This window comes from Lissotriton vulgaris, chromosome 4_1, assembly GCF_964263255.1.
Source record: "Lissotriton vulgaris chromosome 4_1, aLisVul1.2, whole genome shotgun sequence".
NCBI classification, from domain to species: Eukaryota; Metazoa; Chordata; class Amphibia; order Caudata; family Salamandridae; genus Lissotriton; species Lissotriton vulgaris.
In genome coordinates this window covers 1872827344-1872847521 of record NC_141691.1, presented here as the reverse complement: position 1 = coordinate 1872847521, position 20178 = coordinate 1872827344, and the positions used below count along the sequence as shown (strand labels likewise).

The window sequence follows — 20178 nt, the reverse complement described above, 5'->3', positions numbered from 1 at the left end:
TTTCCGAAAAACAATGAAATTCAGCTACAGCCACAGTGTCTCTGAATCCCTAAAAGTATAATTCTTTTCTTTCTTATGTTGATGCTATATTTGATAATCTGATAACATTAATGATAAAGTGGCTACACAGGATTGGGGGTGGTGTTTACCTCAAGAATATATGAGGTAATTTTCCCATAACAAAGTCGAAACTGGCAATAAAGCAAATAGTGTAGTCATTGAAACAAGCCTTCATAAGACAAGATAAAAGCTAGAAACCATGAAGGTTTATTGAAAGATTTAAAGTGCATTAAAGAAGGCAAAATTAGTCAAATGCATAATAAATCAGAGCTAGGGAATTAGCATACGGCACAGCCAAATACAACAGAAGGTTTGATATTATGTTAGACCTCAGAAAATAAATTTGTATCTTCTCCAAAATGAGCCCACTTTTTTTGTAAAATACACTGTAACAAATCAGTCAACATCTGAGGAAACTATTAAAGAGGCTCAGCAAATCAGACTGAAGAATAAAATGTAACAAAACCCACCATCGTCCTAATACCATCCCCCAAAAAATCCTAATTAGTCAATTATTGACCTAATGTCATTGGAAGTGTAGGAAAATGCATCTTTTTGCATGTCCATCCCCATTTATTCTGGACAGATGCTGCTGGTATTCTGACACTTCACACTGGGATACTGCTAAACAGGCATGTGCCTTGATCCCTAAAGCATGTTGAAATTAGCTACACTCCTGATTGGCATATTTAACTTATCAATGCATCCCTAGTTATGGTGCCACCACTACAGTGGCAATGCAAAGCATGTTTCCAGGACTGCCCTTGGAGACTGGGTACGCAGGGACAACCCTGCCATGTCAACCAGACGGAGAAGTATTGCCACTGAGACAAAGATTTAGGATGCTCCCACTTGGAGCTTTTCTGTTGCAGCAAATCCATTTCAGCGTAACATCACGGAGTAGGTGTCTGGCCTTATGGAGCCCTGTTCACCTACAGCTTGCAGCCTTGCCCTGCTGGAAGAACCCAAGTACCAGGCGAAGGCGTCAAAAGTATCTTGCTGCAGAGGGACCTTTCTTGGTTGGGAATTTTGAATTTCTTCCTCTCTGAGTTCTCTGAGTTCTCCTGCCAAAAGTCAACAGCTTCACCAGGACTTCATCCAATAGCTATTCAGCCTCATGGAACCAACCTCAACCACAGCCTGCTGCCTTGCCCCACTGAGGAGTTTTGACTCCCATTTCAGAAACTAAGCCACAAGATAAAACGTCTGACCGGGACAAACTGACCTGCGTTCCATCAATGCCGGCCGTAACTCATGCCTAGGTACTGGTCTTGCACAACCAGATGATTGTGGGTGTTCCTTAACACTTTTTGGTTCTATTTTTATTTAAAACTTCAAAAATTCAAATCTCTAATTCCCCTGATTGGATTTTACCATTTTGGGATTTTTTTGTTAATTAAAATATTCTCTATTTTATACATTTTTATTATGCTGTGTTTTATTCTACTTTTTAACTGTTTTGGTACTTCGAAATGCTTTACACATTTTCTGAAGTTTAACTTGTCTGCTCTGCCCCATAGCTACCAGGGGTTGAGCTCAGGTTTAAATTGCTGAAACTTGTACTGAACCTAACAAGAATAGTGACATTATTACTTGCGGTGGACTACAGTCCACCCTAACTAATTCACTTTTTCACAGGCTGTCGCAGTATAAATCTAGTTATACACCAACCAATAGCATACTTATGAAATAAATATACCTAAAGAGATATAACAGAAAGTCCCTTGAACAGTAACATTTAGGAGGAAATCTTGTTCTGGAATTCACTAAGAAAAATGTGTCATCACTGACTAATTTGCTGGTGTGGTGAGAGAAGAAATAAAAACAAAGTCATATCTAATTTCAAGTCAGTCCTAGTTTGGCCAACTTTACGACAACATAGTTCTATAGAATATAATGATGTTGTGTTTGATGCAAAACATTTATGATACTAAGCAGCCATTATTTATGAATCAGAAACATCTCTTACATTTAGCTGAGGGTATGTATTTGAACCAGTCTGAAGGTTAATGCGCTGAACATCTATTGCTATATTGTAATGAATGTGCAGAACAGCCCATTGCATTAAGTTTAATTTCTCATTGTTTATGCAGTGTAAATCATTTGCAAGTAGGTCGTTTGATTAGTTTGCTGTGCAGGTAACATTTTAGTACCACATTTATCATGCCACGAAACTGTGTACTGTCTTTGTCTAAGACTTTATAAAAAATCTGCCATTAGTAGGCCATTATGATGAACGACCAAAATATAGGATCCAAAATATAGACAGGACAGAATATCGACTCCAAAATATAGATAGGACAGAATATCGAATTACCAAAATATAGTTAGTCAGAATATCGAATTTGGGGTAGGAAATATCGATTTCCATAATATCGAATTTAAAATATCGATTTCCATAATATCAATTTTTTTTGTGTTATCTAAGGTAGTATATGTGTTAAAATTATGTATTAATCTTGTAATGTATGTTTAATTTATTTAAAGTAATGAATGTTGTGTAATTTAATTTTTGCGTAATTTAATTTCGTAGCAGGTTGTAGGTTTATAGGGGAATAGGGTGGGAAGTAATTTAATTATAGTAAATTAAAAATTATTTTTTATTTATATGTATTGATAATTAATCGATTGATAATTAAATATGAATTGGTAATTATTTCTTATTGCTTGTTAATTCATTTTTGTCAATTGATTAATTGATAATTATGTTAAATGTATTATTTATTTGGAGCAGGTTGTGGGTTTATAGGGGAATAGGGTGGAAAGTAATTTAATTGTAATAAAGTTAATATTTATTTTTATGTATATGTATTGATGATCAATTGCTTGATGATTAATCATTATTGGTAATTAATTTGTATTAATTGGTAATTCATTTTTATCAATTGATTAATTGATAATTATGTTAATTGTATTATTTATTATTTGGAGCGGGTTGTGGATTTATAGGGGAATAGGGTGGGAAATAATTTAATTGTAATAAAGTGAATATTTATTTTTATTTAAATGTATTGATAAGTAATTATTAATTGGTAATTAATTTTTATTAATTGGTAATTCATTTTTAATATATTTTTTATTGGTATTGATAATTATTTTAATCTTCTTTTAATATTAAATCATTATTTTTCCTACTGTATAGTAATTTTTACCCTCCCGCTATCCAACACTTTCCCTACTGTTGCACTCTTTGGAGTGGGAATATTAGTTTTTACCCCTAGGCTATCCAAAGCTTTCCCTACTGTTGCACTCATTGGAGTGTGAATAGTAATTTTTACCCTCCCGCTATCCAATGCTTTCCCTACTGTTGCACTCTTTGGAGTGGGAATGGTCATTTTTACCCCTACGCCATCCAACGTTTTCCCTACTGTTGCACTCACTGGAGTGGGGATAGTAATTGTTGCCCCTACGCTATCCAATGCTTTCCCTACTGTTGCACTCACTGGAGTGGGAATAGTCATTTTTACACTCTCACTATCCAACAAAATCTCTACTTTTTTTATATTACATTCATTATTTTTACATTTTAAGCTTTTTTACATTATTTTAAGTATGTTTTATTTAATTGTTTTTAATATTTAATTACTATTATATTATTTTGAATACATTTAAAAAATTCGATATTTTAGTTAACTATATTTTAGCATTCTATATTTTGGATACGATATTTTAGTACTTACCTGTTTGTAGATAGGGATTCTATATTCTGTACTTCGATATTTTGGAGTCGATATTTTGGGTATTCTATATTATGACCCTCGATATTTAGTTACTGAACCATATACTAACAGTTTGCATTGCAGATTTTCACATAATAGAAGTGCTATAATTTTTATTTTAGAGAGACATTGATCACATTGTTATTCTTTTCTGTTTGCTCTTGTCAGAACAAAGTCAACTGCTGTTAATTGTATTTTAAGAGGACTAGTCGCACATGCTACTTTTGTATTTAGGATACATTTTTATGATTAGGCCTATGTTAGTTCCCTGATTCTGAATAATGATTGCTTTCTGGAGTGTTAAATTTGATATTAGGGAGAAACCCAGTTGTGGACATATTTTTTATGATTGAGGCGGAGTATTTAAACAAACATTGGATTTCCCCCCTTTTCTGCGAATTTACCTACACCTATACAAGCCTTGCAGAATGCATTTTTGGGGTCTCAATGAATAAAAGAATCCTCAGTGATGCAGTTTCAGCACCTTCAGTTTAGTGGGGTAGTTCTGGACAGAGTGCAGGCTGACCCTTATTGCAGAGGGGAGAGTGCTGGTTATCTAGCAGTAGATATGGACCACACAAACTTCCCACCCACTTAATTACATTACCATTGGGAACTTCTTGCACCTCTGAGGCTTGTTCACTACATGCACTTTTTTCAAACTAGGCTGAGAATCAGATCATCATTTTCTCTTCCATGTTTCATATTTTTGTACCACTATGAGATTCATGTATGTTTTTTTAAATTATTCAAGTGTAGAGGTAATTACTGGTAAGACATTTATATTGAAGATAGTGTCTCCACAATAAACATAAACAAATGCGAGTGGAATTACGCTAACTAGTTGGTTGTTATTGGGAATTGTACTAGTTTGGCGAGTGAGCAGCTTGTAATCGTGTTTCGCTTGTGGTTTCATGTGTGATTATGTGATTTGCTACACATGATTCGTATGTTACTGTAGAAAGCTTTCTTGAATAACACATCTTTCTTTGTGTTGCCTATGGAGTGGTACAAGACTTTTTCCTTTGTAAGGAAAGTGTTCTTTCACAGATGTTTTCTGGTGACGTGTTGATTAATGAACACCTCTGTCATGCTTTGCATTACAAACAAGTTGATGAGATGTAATACTCAACACTGGTTATGGTGAATGAACTAGCAGGTGTCTAGGTGACACAGAAACATGCAGAGCTTGGAGACTGGTCAGTGTTCTCGTCTGTTACACTTTTTTAGTCTTCTAGAACACTTTACACATTTTGTTAAGCAGCGTCTGGGTGTTAAAATTGGTCCTGGACTATCCCTCCCCAAACTTCTATTTTTCCCCTTTGGTCTTTTCTACATGTTTGTAATGTTTTACAAAAGAAAAGCACCAATAAATAAAATGCATTATTTCCAAAAAAGAAATTGGTCCTGTGTTTGAGTCAGCCAGGTTGTACTACATTGTAGACTACACCACCAGCATGGGAGTTTGATGTTGTGAATACCTTCAGATATGAGGAGCTGTAAAGACCTGTGATTTCTCTTATACATGTTTATCTCTCTTCAGCTTGCACGTGGTCCCATCATGATAGCTGGTGATGCAGATGTCAACTGGTTCGGGTCTCCCAAGCAACGGCTGCGATCACCCCAAAGATCACAGTTAAACGGTCACTGTACTTGTTCAATTGATTAAATGGATTGTTTGTTAGCAGTACTACAGATTGCTGGGGTGAATGAGTAGTCACCAGTGGTAGTTTTGCCAGGGACGGTATACTATTTCGAGATCCTTGGTATTTATTGCATTAGAGTCTATGAATGGATGATATAATTATTTAGTTTCCCATGTTGCTCTGCAGTGTGGTATTAGAGAAGATAACGTATCCAACAGAAAGAGCACTACTAAAGATGGGAAACTTATTCTTCCTTGAAAATGCATGATTTATTCTTCAAAACATGTAGGACTTAAGCATGCATAACTCACTTGTAATTCACAAGGCTAAAACGTTTCAGAGTAAAGTCAATATCGTCCACGTTACTCATTAACTACTTACCTTTGAGTAAGATGTGGTAAGGGGTGAAAGGGTGGGAGCTGGAAGGGGTGTAAACATGAAAGAGAGAGTGTCAAAGGCGTTGCCAAGGACTTGCACTGAGGATAACATGAACGTCCACAAAGTAGTCAAGACCATAACTTAAAAAATGAGCATGCTGCGCCTATTTAGAGGTACCTTTATGAGTCACAGTTATCAGGTGATAGCAACCTGCTAGAATGTTAGCAATTGTCCGTCCAGTGCATTGTGTATATGCAGTTCACAAAGGTATACTCAGTATTTGCCACAAACGATAAGTGTTACCAGTGTGGGACATCTCTTTATTTGTGTGCCATGCTAGTTAACATTCTGCAAAAGAGAGCAAGAGCAGTCCATTTTGGGAGGTTCTTGACATGCTGCTTTCAAGTTTATCTAGAAAGTTCATCCAGAAGCTCAAGCCTGTGGCTTGTCATACAACTGTTCCCTCAAGGAGTATCTTGTTACAGTTTCCATGGGTGAGACACACTGCTGACATGTTAATACCAGTCCTCCCAACACATTAGGGCAGATGCCATTCACAAAAGCATATGCACTTTTAGGGAATATTTATCAAGGTTTTGCGTCACTCTTGTGCCACTGATGCGCACTCCTTTCCAGCCTCTGCACAATTGTCCCCTCCGGCTGCTAATTATCAAAACAGCCTTTCTTGTGACAATTACATCAGCTCTGAGGGTGAGTAAGTGGCAGGCTTTATCTTCCATGCCTCCATTCTTATCAGTTTATCTGGATAAACTGGTGCTTCGCACCGGGGCCTCTTTCCTGTTGAAAGTGGTAATACAATTTCATTTGGCCAATCTTTCATCTTGTCCATCTTCTACGCCCCTTCACACCCCTATGAGGAAGAGGAACAACTCCATCATCTCGACCCAAAAAGAGTGTTGTCACTCCATCTTGACCACACACAAGAGTTCCGGTGGACTACCAACTCTTCGTGGGGTATGTTAGTGCGAAGAAAGGTCAGGGGGTGCAGAAACGGACCATCTATCAATGGGTCATCCTCTGCATCAAGATCTGCTACACACTGGCAAAGAAGCAGCCTCCTGAAGAATTACAGGCTAATTAAACCTGAGCTAAATCGTTGACTACTGCATTAGCATGTGGAGTCCCAGTCCTGGACGTCTGCCAGGCAGCAAAGAGGGCTCCCCTGCACATGTTTGCCAAGCATTAATGCCTGGACAGTCAGGTGCTCAGTGACAAGCATTTCATCCGTTTGATCCTGCAGGACTTCCTAGTTTAAATTTGTTCGCAGACCCACCACCTTATTTTGTAGAGACTATATCTAGCCACAAATTCCTTACCAACCAACCATCCTCCCTGCTCTGCGGACAAATCTCAAGGGTCAGAGGTGATCCCTTTTAGGTCCCAAGTTTGGACACACCAGTGTTAGTGCACTTCATGACTCTGCGCTTCAGGTATGGAAAGTTGTGAAAAGTAACTGACATCAGAGCACCGAGGTGGCGCCTTTATAGGTGAAGCGGACGTAGGGTGACCAGGCGTACCGGATTTGCCCAGACGGTGCCCGTTTTTCACCTGCTGTCCTGGCAGATTTCAGGAAATGGGCTTCTGTCCCGGTTTTTAGAGAGGGGCGACTGAAAACTGTGGAGGGGCTTTTTATACTTTACAAAGCAGGGATAGTTAGCAGTTGTTTCAAGAAAGCAATTTAATGAACAGGCAAGCTACTGGATTTGAAAATTGCATTTTATGTATGTTCTAACTGCCTGTTCTGTAATTCTCTGCTGAGGAGTGCTGTCATTCTGTGCACTCCCTTGAAGTAAAACTGCAGTCCTTCTATTTTCGTGAAATGTCCCCATTTTTAGCTTTAAAATTCTGGTCACCCTACGAAGACGTCATTTCAAAAGCGGACGTGACCGCCACACGAAGGCGACAGATCCCTTCTACCAGCGAGCAGGGGTGCTAAATCTTCTTGATCCAGTCTGATCCCTGGGGAAATTCAAAGGTAAGGAATCTGTGGCTAGATATAGGGCCTCATTTATGGGGACTTGTGATAGGACAGCGACGCAAGACTTCTTGATGCACGGCCTTACACCAATATAAAAGGGCAGGAATGCACCATATTTATGAAATACGCTGCATTTCTGTCTTTTCTGCCTGCGCCAGAGCACAATTGGCGGCTTAGATCCAATGGAAGCCCCCTTGCACCATAGCGCAAGGGTGTCTGCGTTGCATGCTGGATTGTTTTTGCGCAGGAAGGGCACAAAAATAACCCCAAGCACACACGGAAAGAGGAAAAATTAGAAGAAATAAAAATATTTCTCCTTGTTTTGCCTGCTTGGCGGAAGCGTATGGTTTTGGCTCTGCCTCAATTTTATGTGATTAAGTAAATCTGGGGTAGCATCAATATCCATGGGTGTTGCATGGGAAAAACCCCCGCCAAAGCCTCCATGGTGCAAAGTAAGGCAGCACAGCGACTTGAGCTGCTTTGTCTTACTCCATATCTAAGAGGCCACGCAAAGCCATGCCAAGTAACTTTGCTTTGCCGCATAGATATGTTTGCGATATGTGCACCACCGGAGCGTCAAAAAAAGTGACACTTTGGCAGCACAAGCCTCTCATAAAGAAGCTCCATATCTCTACTAGATAACGGGTAACTTGTTCATTTCTCCTCGTTACGCGTCACCTGGTGAGGTGTATCTTTTTGGCGCATTCCCACTTCGGGAAAATTTAAGAATGCGTCAAAAACCATGGTATTTGCATGGTACACCCACCGCAATGCCCATGGAATGCCTCCCCTGCGCAGAGTAGGGCAATGCCGCGATGTATGCTGTGCTGCCTTATTCCAGATGTAGAAAGCCATTCAAAGCCACGCAATATGGCTTTGTGTGGCTTCACAAATCTGACTTAGAGGCTTGCATCACACGTGTTCCACTTTGCGTGGTGCAAACATAACGCAAGCCTCTCGTAAATATGCCCCTGTGAGTACAAACACTTTTGTGAGTGGAATATACCATAATGTACTGGGAGGAAATACTCATTTATTCAGCTGTATGTCAGAATATCTTGAGGGAAACATCAACGTGCCTAAGTATTAAGACCTCAATACCAAGGACCAAAATATTGAGATGTAAGTACATACATGTGAGTAATAGTAGTAAATCTACTATTCTTAACTCCACTAATATGTACCTTGAAGATGTTGAAGCTACAAAGAATCTGAAAGGAATAGAAGATCTCCCTCTCAGGACTCCTTTAGTTCAACAAATTGGTTTTTATTTCGTTCAACAAGACATTGTGATTCTGACTAAAAATCTGTGATTGAGAGTAAGAAAGATGTGTCATGATTCTGGAATTTATGGGCATAGAGGAGATAAAGCTAGCTAGGATTTAGTGTAACAATCCTTCTAGTGGCCGGATCACTGAAATAATATCGACTGACAAAATATCGACTTGCCAAAATATCGTGGACAAAATATCGACAGTCAAAATATCGAGTTTGTATCTACAAACAGGTAAGTACAAAAATATCGAGTACAAAATATCGTTAACAAAAATATAGATGTAAAAAATATCGACTTTATTAAAAACAGTGTTAAATTAAATTAATATTAAATTTTAATTACTAAAATATACTTAAAACGACTTAAATTAAATTATAATAATAAAATAATAAATGAAAATAATAAAAATAATTTTTTAAAATCCTATTTGTTGACCCTGAACCCTAAAAATACCCCTTTACCCAAAAACCCAAAACTGACCCTGAACCCTAAAAATACCCCTTTACCCAAAAACCCAAAACTGACCCTGAACCCTAAAAATACCCCTTTACCCATGACCTGAAAACTGACCCTGAACCCTAAAAATACCCCTTTACCCATGACCTGAAAACTGACCCTGAACCCTAAAAATACCCCTTTACCCATGACCTGAAAACTGACCCTGAACCCTAAAAATACCCCTTTACCCATGACCTGAAAACTGACCCTGAACCCTAAAAATACCCCTTTACCCATGAACTGAAAACTGACCCTGAACCCTAAAAATACCCCTTTACCCATGACCTGAAAACTGACCCTGAACCCTAAAAATACCCCTTTACCCATGAACTGAAAACTGACCCTGAACCCTAAAAATACCCCTTTACCCATGACCTGAAAACTGACCCTGAACCCTAAAAATGCTCCTTTACCCAAAATTTATCAATATTATTTAATTACCAATTAATTATTAATTAACAATAACAATAAAGTAAATATATTAGAACATTAGGTGTAATTATTTTAATAATTAATATTATTTTTTCAAATTTAATTACTTTAAAATAACACAAAATTATATATATAAAAAATGTACTCTAATTAATGTAATTAACTAATTACAATTAATTAATTAACAATTATTTACTAATACAAAATATATTCAAAATTATATTAATTAATTAACTAATTAATATTAATTAATTATCAATTAATTATTAATTAAAAATATTAACAAACATATATTAATTAATTAATTATTATTAAATTACTTCCCACCCTATTCCCCTATAAACCCACAACCCGCTACAGAATTACATTACGCAATTATTATCAAAAAAAAATTCATGTAATAAAATATTTTATAACATTAATACACACTATTCACACATATTATTACATAAAAATACACTATAAAATATTATATATTATTAAAAAATCGATATTTTTGCTATCTATATTTTATACAGTCGATATTACTTCACTTACCTGAAAAACGATATTTTTGTAGTCGATATTATGTCCAGTCGATATTTTGTCCAGTCTATATTTAAAACTCGATATTATGTCCAGTCGATATTTTGGAGTCGATATTTTGTCTCTATACCCTAGTGGCCAACTAAAATAATATGATAATAATAATAAAAAGAAGGATATACTTGTGCTTGTTCCATTTGTGCCTAACATAAGGCAGTAGATTTCAAACATTTTGGATATTTACTAACTGTGACTCCTGAGCCTTGTCGTATGATCGCTACAGACTTTGTAGGGGATCTTCTGCATTCTGAAGAATGTCGGGCAATAATGGCTACTGTAGACACTATTTAGAAAAATAGCTAGGTTTTCTTTTTTGGCCATATTACCCACAGCAAAGGAAATGGCCCAAGAGTTTTAGGCAGATATTTGTAGTCTTTATGGGCTACCTCATACCATTATTTCTGATGAAGGGGCTCAATATCTTTCTCATTTTGGAAAGTTCTGAACTGGACTGAGTAAAATGGCATAACAGTATCTTGGTTTTTGCTGTTATATTACCCAAGACAATTGGATTTCCTGTTTACCCATTACAGAATATTCCTGTAATAGCTTCTGATTGTGTGAATCACTTACAAAAACTGAGCAACTTGTTTCTGAAAGTTTATGCTGCCCAAAGATCAAGAAGAAAGGCCACTCTGATAAGTCAAGATCACATTCCTCTCTCTCTAATCCTGGAGTTAAGAATTGGCTGTCTACCTGCTTTCTTCCAGTCAATCACAATTCTTAGACTCATTTGTTATCACAAATCTGGTGGGGTCCTTTGGCTTTGTGGTTGAAAATGCCTAGCACTTGAGATTCATTCAGTGTTTCATTCATGCCACTGAATGTTTCAGATACTTATTATCAGCTTCGATCTGAAGTCAATAGCTGTGGTGGGTTGAAGCAAAATGTGAATGACAATTTAGCAAACCAAAGGTCTTATTTAGAATTTGGCGCTCACTTGCTTGATCCACTCTGTGTTTCTGCCGACAGGGCTTTACTGACTAAGGAGCAATGGACCCGTCCTCTCTGAAGAGGTTCAAGAGAGAACGGCCAGCATGCTCCTGGATGAGAGCTTTGTCTCTTGTGCCTGCATTGGCCTGTGCCACAACCCACCTAGGATTTTGCTAGAAGCAGATTATGCCTCTGTGATTCTGAAGCAGAAGGAATGTGGTATTGGAAAAATGTGCTTGCATGGTCTGTGTCGCTTTGACCCTAAACATGGCTGGCGCTGTAGTATGGTCCTTAAGGGAGCCCAAAGCAGACTGTGCCACTGTGATTCTGAAACAGGAGGGCCATGGTGCTGCCAAAGTGTGCCTGAGTGACTGCTCTGCTGTAATCATGAACATTGTGTCTCCACAGGTGACCAATCCGCTTTATCCCTGCACAGTGGAGTCGGAGCTACCCTGCCACATAAGAAGCTCCACCAGTGGCCCAGTAACCTCTGACCCCACTTGACTCATCCCTTCTGCCATCGAGGACCTCAAGCCTTCTGACTGTCAGCCCCCGTTAGTGGCCCTGCAGCTACTACATTCAAGACCACAGCCAGGTTGTCACTGCACTCGCAGTGCACGGTTCTTCCGGCAGAGGGATGAGAGACTGGATGCGTGCTGCGGGCCCGACCTGTGCCAGCAGGAAACTAAAAGGCATGCACTGGGAAGACTGGCATTAAGAGTAGAAACTATTAAACTGAGTCCACAAACTCTAAACACCAGAGGGGTAGCACTGCATCTGGACCAGAAACCTGCCATGATAACCTTACACTGAGATAAAGGGATGATGGGGAGTAGAAGGGAGACCTTAAATCCTGAGTGCAGTGGCCCCCATGCAAGTGGATTAGGGCTTGTATATTTATTTTATTTATTTATTTTATATTCTTATATAGCGCCTGAGTAGACCCCCGAAGGGGTATCTCTGCGCTTTGCCAGTAAGAATATAACTCCAGATGTTTGTTCAGAGGGGATTGTGCATTTTACCAGGGAAAAGTCAGTTGCTAGAAAATAGGTGTGTTTTTAGGGTCTTCCGGAAAGTCAGATGGCTGGTGAGAGATCTCAACTCAAGAGGGAGAGAGTTCCAGAGCCTTGGTCCCATATGGGCCAGCGCTCGGCCTCCTTGTCTGGACTTCTTTATTCTGGGTACCTGCAAGAGCTCCAGGTTACCGGAGCGCAAGGAGCATCCAGGAACATATGGCTGAAAGATTTTGGCCAGATATTTTGGACCTTCACCTATCATACTTCTATGAATAGTGCATAGAGTCTTAAACTGTACTCGCTTCCTCACTGGCAACCAGTGGAGTCTGGTCAGCAGGGGGCGAGAAGGAGTCCTAGAAGGTACATTAAGGACAGCCCTTGCTGCCGTATTTTGGATCACTTGTAACTTTTTGAGTTGTCCCTCATTAGCTCCTAAGAGAAGACCGTTACAGTAATCCACTCTGCTGATGACTAGCGCCTGCACAAGTGTTTTCCTGTGGCAGTCTGGCAGATAGGGGAACACTCTTTTTAGCATCCCAATTGCCCGAAAGCAAGTACTGGCCACTTGATTTATATGGTCCTTAAAAGTGAGTGTCTGATCTAATAGTACTCCCAGGTTTTTGACCGTGCTCTTAGGGCTGGGAACAGGTCCTAATTCCAAGGGCCACCATTCGGGTGACCAGTGTGTTGCTGCTTGACCAAACAACATGACCTCTGTTTTCCCTACGTTACATTGGATATTGTAGTGTGTAGTATTTCACTTTTGAGTGTACTAAAATACCTTCTTTCTAAAAACAACTAAGCACAGGGTTGGACAATCAGTTATTACGCTGCTGGGTGATTATTTAGATCTTATAGCGACATCTAGCCCCAGATTCCTTACCTTTGAATATCCCAGGCGTCAGAGTGAAACCATAACAGTTTCTTTGAGCAATACCTTTGCTCGTCCTAAGCTGGCATCGGTTGGCCCCATGTGATGTCATCTGCATTGTCTCCACCGTTGTGACATCCATGTCACCTACATAAGCGCTACCTAGGCAAGCTGAAATCTTTTTTTTTTGCCCATGCCAGCACAGACTTTTTGGCAGGCCTATGCATGTAGGGAGACCCCCAAGGCCAAATGTGATAAAGGAAATACAGTGCCCTATTTTGAGTAATTACCTAAAAACTTTGACTGAAAGGTTGTCTCTGATTTACCAGCAGGTGCATGAAGCTATACCAGACAAATCAGAGGGTCAGGCTCATGGTCTACAACCCAGTGAGTTTGTCGTGATAAAGAATTTTCAACGCTCTTAGAATCTGGAACCTCGTTGGAAGATCGCTGAGCAAGTCTTGCTGGCAACCCGAACAGCTGTCTCTGTCCATGTCACCAACAGACGTAATCGGATCAACGCTGCATACTGTAAACGAATACCAGCAACTGTTCTCCAACCAGAAGACAGAAACGATCTGAAAGACATCTTACATACTCAGAAAAGTGTTGATCCTCTGAATGAAGATACTTAGCATCCTGATCAAACTGTGCCTTCAGCAACAAGGTAAGATCTACAACCAAGAAAGGGAAGGAGCAGATAGAGATACCGGAGGAACAGTTTCAATCAGTGAAACGGTTCAGCTGTGACATGGTAGGATCACAGAATCGGCTGAACTAGGTTCAGAGTGGGTTGTTATACGTGTTTAGTGGTGGGTCTCTCTCCGACCTGTGGTTGTATTGATACCAAGAAGGAGAAATGCCATGGACACTGGGGTGCACGCTGCGGGGCGGATCCCCCCTATCAACCCTTGGTACCTGCGTAATCCCAAGACTCGTAACAGTCTGATAAAGACCCTAGACCACTATTTTCTGGAGAACGAGGGGTCCGTTTTGTCCTCTGTGTCCCTGTGGGAAGCCTTTAAAACTGTTATTCGTGGACAGGCCCTATCTTTAATAGCTGAGACCAAGAAAGCTAGGAATCAGGAAGTTGTGAGTCTGGAGGCGGAAATAATGGAACTGGAGGCTGACCTAGAATCAGGCGTTACCCAGGATAGACTCCATGCCCTTGGTCTGAAGCAGTTTGACTATAAATCCCTTGTCACGGATGCTGCCAAGACAATGTACAGGGAGCAGCAGGGTAGACTGTATGATGTTGGGGATAAGGCGGGTAAATTGATTGCTTGGCTTGACAAGAAGGAAAGAGCGAATTGTGTGGTCCCTGTGATTCAGACTTCGGATGGTGTGAGTGTGACTGACTGTGGAGTGTTTTGCTGATTATTTTCGTGTGGTGTACTCCCCGGTGTCCGATAGAGACGAGGGTGACTCCTACTCATTGCTGCGGGACATTGCACTGCCCTGCCTTTCTGAGGGGGATCGAGAGTGCATGGAGGCTCCGTTGTCTGTAGACGAGATTGCGACCGCAATTCGTTCTCTCCGTTCGGGCACGGCTATGGGCCGGAACGGCTTGCCTATTGAGCTGTACAAACTGCGCCCGGATAAAGTCGCACCATATCTCCGCGATATGTTTATGGAGTCACGTGATCTTGGCACCCTCCCTTGTGACCAGCGTTTGGCAACGATCGTAGTAATTCCCAAGGAGGGCAAGCCTCGTGATCGTTGCGCATCATACAGGCCTATCTCCCTGTTGAATGCTGAGCCTAAGGTTCTCGCCAAGGTCCTCGCGAATCGTCTACTTACAGTAATTTGTGACCTGATCCATCCGGATCAATCCGGTTTTATTCCACACGGAACACTGCTCTCAATTTGCGGCGCTTACATGGTGTTCTCGCTAGGGCGGGGTCTCTTCCGGAGCCGGCCATCTTCGCTTCCTTGGACGCCACGATGGCCTTCGATACGATAGAATGGCCCTATCTCTGGGCCGCCCTGGCGAAATTTGGTTTTGGTTCGGAATTTGTCGGATGGGTGAATCTTTTATATATGGAACCGCTGGCTCAGGTGGTGGTCAATGGTCGAGTGTTCCAGTCCTTTACTCTCAGGAGGGGTACCAGGCAGGGGTGCCCGCTGTCCCCCCTGCTCTTTGCTCTTGCCTTAGAACCGCTTGCAGCCTGGCTCCGATGGGAGCCATTGATAAAGGGCATTCAGTGGGCCCCCGATTTTGAAGACCGAGTCTCGTTGTACGCCGACGATATCCTCTTGTACCTCACTTCCCCTCGTAAATCCCTTAACGACCTGTTTGACGTTCTCACCTCCTTCGGCAAGAACTCGGGTTTGATCATAAATTGGTCTAAATCTTGTGTATACGTCATCTCGGGCGGCCTTCCCCCATTACCAAGTAGGTTTCCCATTCAGATCTCTCAATCCGGTTTCAAGTATTTGGGGATCTTTATAGCGCTAGACCCAGCTGCCCGCAATGAGCACAATCTCCTTCCTCCTTTCCGACGATTGAAATTAGACGTGGTTTGGTGGCGTAGATTGCCGTTGTCGCCACTCGGTCGCGCGGCACTCTTTAAAATGATGTCCCTGCCTCGGTTTCTATACACACTCCAGAACTCGTTCGACGTTATTCCGGCAAGCTACTTTCGGGACCTGGAAGGTTTACAGAGGAGGCTCGTTTGGGACGGCTGCGCACGTATTGCTCTTGCAAAGCTAACTCTCCCCTGGTATGACGGGGGCATGGCGCTCCCGGATATCAGGAGGTATTATTGGGCCTCCCAGTTGTCCGCAATCAACCACGCAATGTATGCACCCGGTCCAAATCCGGGTTTCGAGATGGATAAACACCAGTTACCCGGCGGTAACTTCAATAGAGTGCTCTACTCTCGGACAGCGGGGAGGAACCTAATGGGGCCCACCAAGATTGCGGTGCGTGTGTGGAAGGATGCAAATGCGGCCATGGGATGGAACGATCGATTGACACGAGCGACCCCTCTGTATGCTTCTGAAAGACTGGGATGCCTCAGGACAACGAAAGGTTTTGAGAAATGGGATATGATCGGTATAAGCAGAGTGGGTGACCTTTGGGTGAAAGGCGCGGTCAAGACCTTTGAGGTGCTTCAAAGTGAGTATGAGTTGAGTGATAGAGAGTTTTTCAGGTATGCGCAGGTCCGCCATGCTTTGACGTCGGTCTTCGCTACCGATGCTAATGTTCCCGAGTCCTCCCCACTCGAGGACCGTATACTTGATGGTCATCTGCCCGATAGTACGATCTCATTGATTTATAAGAAATTAATCAACAATCGGGCAGATCTCCTTGTGCGTCTCAGGGAGGCCTGGACCGGAGACGGGTTGGAATTGGATGACGAAGACTGGCAGTCAGCACTGTCTTCCCCGAAAGAGGTCGCCATTCCCGCCCGTCTCCGTCTCGTCCAACTCAAAATTCTTCATCGGGTATATGTTACTGGTCCTCGTTTGGTTGCTATGGGCTTTTCCTCGGATGGGTTATGCAAGCGCGGGTGTGGATTGAGTGCTACCTTTCTCCATATCATTTGGGAATGCCGTGAGGTGGCGGCGTATTGGAATTGTGTGCATGCGGTAATGGAGTGTGTCACCGGGGTCACTCTGCTGCATGAGGCTCGGAGGTGCTTGCTGAATGTGTGGGAGCCGAATGATTACAACGTCGCTCAGGCTCGGTGGGCGGCCCTTGGGAACATGATCGCGAAGAGGGATATTGCGCAGCTGTGGGGTTCCCAACGGCGCCCCACCATGTCAGTATTGAAGGAGAATATGAACTGGTGTATGTTTAGAGAGAAGACTGTATATATGGCTAGGGGCAAGCCTAGGGCGTGGAATAAAATCTGGGGTCAATGGAACGCCTACCGAGGGAACATCTGTACACCCCCGTTTAAGGACAATCCGGACATTTCTCTGTCTCCCTGATCCTGACATTCCTGGAAGAATTTAATCTTTTTCCTGATTGTCTGACTTCCCCACTGACTCCCCCCCTGGTCATTTCTATTGCCTTCCTGATTATCTATCCTGTATTGAAGGTCCCCCCCGTCGGAGTTCGACCTTGTCCATAATGCTTTACGCCTTGAGATTTGTTTATCTGTTTTTCTTTTTGTTCTTTTCTAAAAAATCAAAAATAACTATATCCTGATTCCATCCTGTGTTGCAGAGAACTGTATCCTATATTTTGCTGGACCTCTAGGGGATCAGTCGCTGCTATGTGATGTTTTACGATTGCTTTTTATGTTCTAGCAGCCGGCCCCTGTGGTTGTAGGCCCATACTTGTAATGATATTGGTATTGCACAATAAAGTTTTTTTTTTTAAAAAGGAGAAATGCCGAAATTGGGATCTAAGTTGCAAAGCAATGACAAGACTCTAGGTATGGTGACTCTGATCATATTATTTATAATTTTGGCTGTAGTTTTTTGGATAATGGAGAAAGTGATTCTGGCCCGAAACTTATTGCCCACTACTTCTCCTGTCCCCATGGAACATTATTACTTCACCCTTCCCTACCATGAAAAAAAACCACTGAATGTCATCCCTCAATAACACTTTCATACAAATGTTACATCATACTTATAATGTTACAAATACTACTAACTGCTGGGCATGTGGAATGTTGCCAGCCCATCAGAAGAAGAGTGGAACGCTTCTCATTCCCCTGGCATTTTCACATAATGTCTCTTGTGGAGCCTGGTTTGCACTTTTGTGGGCCTCTAAAATTAGTAATATTGCTCTAGCTGGAAGACTCAATGCCCAGCTAAATAAGGTTTGTTACCCCGATGATGAAGGCCTCCCGCAGGCCACAGGAACTGTATGGGAAATGGAGGAGTATCGGAGAGGAAATTCCTCCACAAGATACGTTTTTCCTAACACTCGAACAGCCAAAGGTAATGGACGTCCTGTTAACGCTGTAACCAGAGCCCGAGAAGATCTTTGTGTAAGCAGTATTGGTAGTATTTCTGTGGGAAAAAGTGACTGTACTACAGTATTGAATATCACTGGAACGGACAATAGTAGTTTTCTATCTTCCCATAACACTTACTTCATTTGTGGAAACAAAGGTTATTATCATCTGCCAGTCGGATGGTCCGGAATATGTTCTGTGTCCTTTTTGCTTCCTGCTGTGTTCTTAGCACCTGCATCTTATCACAGAGACCAAAAACTAGTTAATGACATTTCCTTGAATAGATTTAAAAGAACTATAAATATTGATGAAGTACATCAAACTGATACAGCATTGCAGCTATACATTGATTTTAACTTGGGATTCTTTTTCTTAGTTGGTTTAGCCCTACATAGTAGAAAGATTAGATGCCTGGCCCGAGTGGTAGAAGCAGTAACTAAGCAAACAGCAATGGCTCTTGGAAATATTATGGAAGAGCTCCAAATTACGAGAATTGTAACATTACAAAATAGGATGGTATTAGACGTGATACTAGCTGATCGTGGTGGATCATGTCGTATTACGGTAGTAGCTGCTGCATATTTATCCCTGACCACGCCCCATATGTTTATGACACAATTTCGAAATTGCATAGAAAAGCTGCGGAAATACACCAAGACCAAGGAACATGAACTTGGTCTGAGTGGTTATGGGGAATCATTTCTACTTGGGGCTAGAAATTGTTAATGAGAATAGCAACCAAGGGAATCATCTTTCTCACCTGCTGTTGCTGCATTCAATGTGCCCCTACAATATGTATAGCTTGTATAGCCACTTGTAATAATATTAAACCTCCCTGACCAGGATACCTACACCAAGGAGCCGAGGTACATAGGTGCGAGTTGGTGTTGGAACCGCCAGTTAAGCCAATGGAGGATCTTGGAAGTCTGCTACAGCGACTTATGGATCAGGACGGTGAAAACCAAACATGGATTCTGGATGAGCTTTGCCTGAAAGCAGAGGGGACAGAGTCCAAACCACCCAGAGGTGTTCAGGATGTACAGGAGCACAATGCCACACCTGGTCAGAGGTACTTGCTGCATCACAACGGTGTTGATGAAGCAGCTGTGGAGCCCAGGCAACAATGCAGGAGCCCAGGAGTAATCTACGAGCTGTCCCACAATGGTTGAAGACTGCAGATGGGTCAGTGACCTGCAAGACCACCAACAAGCCTTGGCAACAGTCGGTTTGAAGAAACATATGCTTGGTTGCAGACCAGCATGGTCTGTGGGACTAACCCAGCAAGGGTGAATCAGGGCCAGCCCTTAGCACACAGGAGGACCAGTATTATTATTATTATTATTATTATTTATTTTTATAAAGCGCATAGTCACCCGGAAGTATCCCAGCGCTGAGGAACCTAAGAGACATGACTGAGGACTGAGTTAACGGGAGGAGCATAAGGGCTAGGGGAAAAGATGTGTTTTTAATCGTTTCCTGAAACGGAGGTAGTGGGGTTCCAGACGAAGATCTCGTGGGAGGGAGTTCCAAAGACGGGCCGCATGAACCGCGAACCGTCTTCCTCCTGATCGTGCTTTCCTAAACCTTGGGGCATTGATAAGGTTTTCTGCATTAGAGCGAAGGGTTCTTGTGGCTATGTAAGGGGTAATGAAGTTTCGGAGAATTGGAGGGCCTTGGTTATTCAGGGTTTTGTGCACCAAACACAGGGCTTTAAATTTAATTCTCTCCCTTATGGGGAGCCAATGCAGGAGTTTGAGGGCAGGCTTGGCCGAAGATCTGGACGGGGTGTTGGTAATGATCCGAGCAGCGGTGTTCTGGATCCTCTGCAATTTAGTCAATGTTGCTT

General features: G+C 41.7%; 1 protein-coding gene across 1 annotated transcript in view; it reads left to right on the top strand.

The window, feature by feature from the left end:
- Positions 1–19501, top strand: part of LOC147724659 (uncharacterized) — a 1014146-nt gene extending 994645 nt beyond the window's left edge. The window contains exon 23 of the mRNA XM_086918077.1: positions 19176–19501. Coding sequence (XP_086774203.1) covers positions 19176–19501 — 326 coding nt within the window. The remainder of the gene's footprint in view (positions 1–19175) is intronic.
- The last annotated feature ends 677 nt before the right edge of the window (positions 19502–20178 follow it).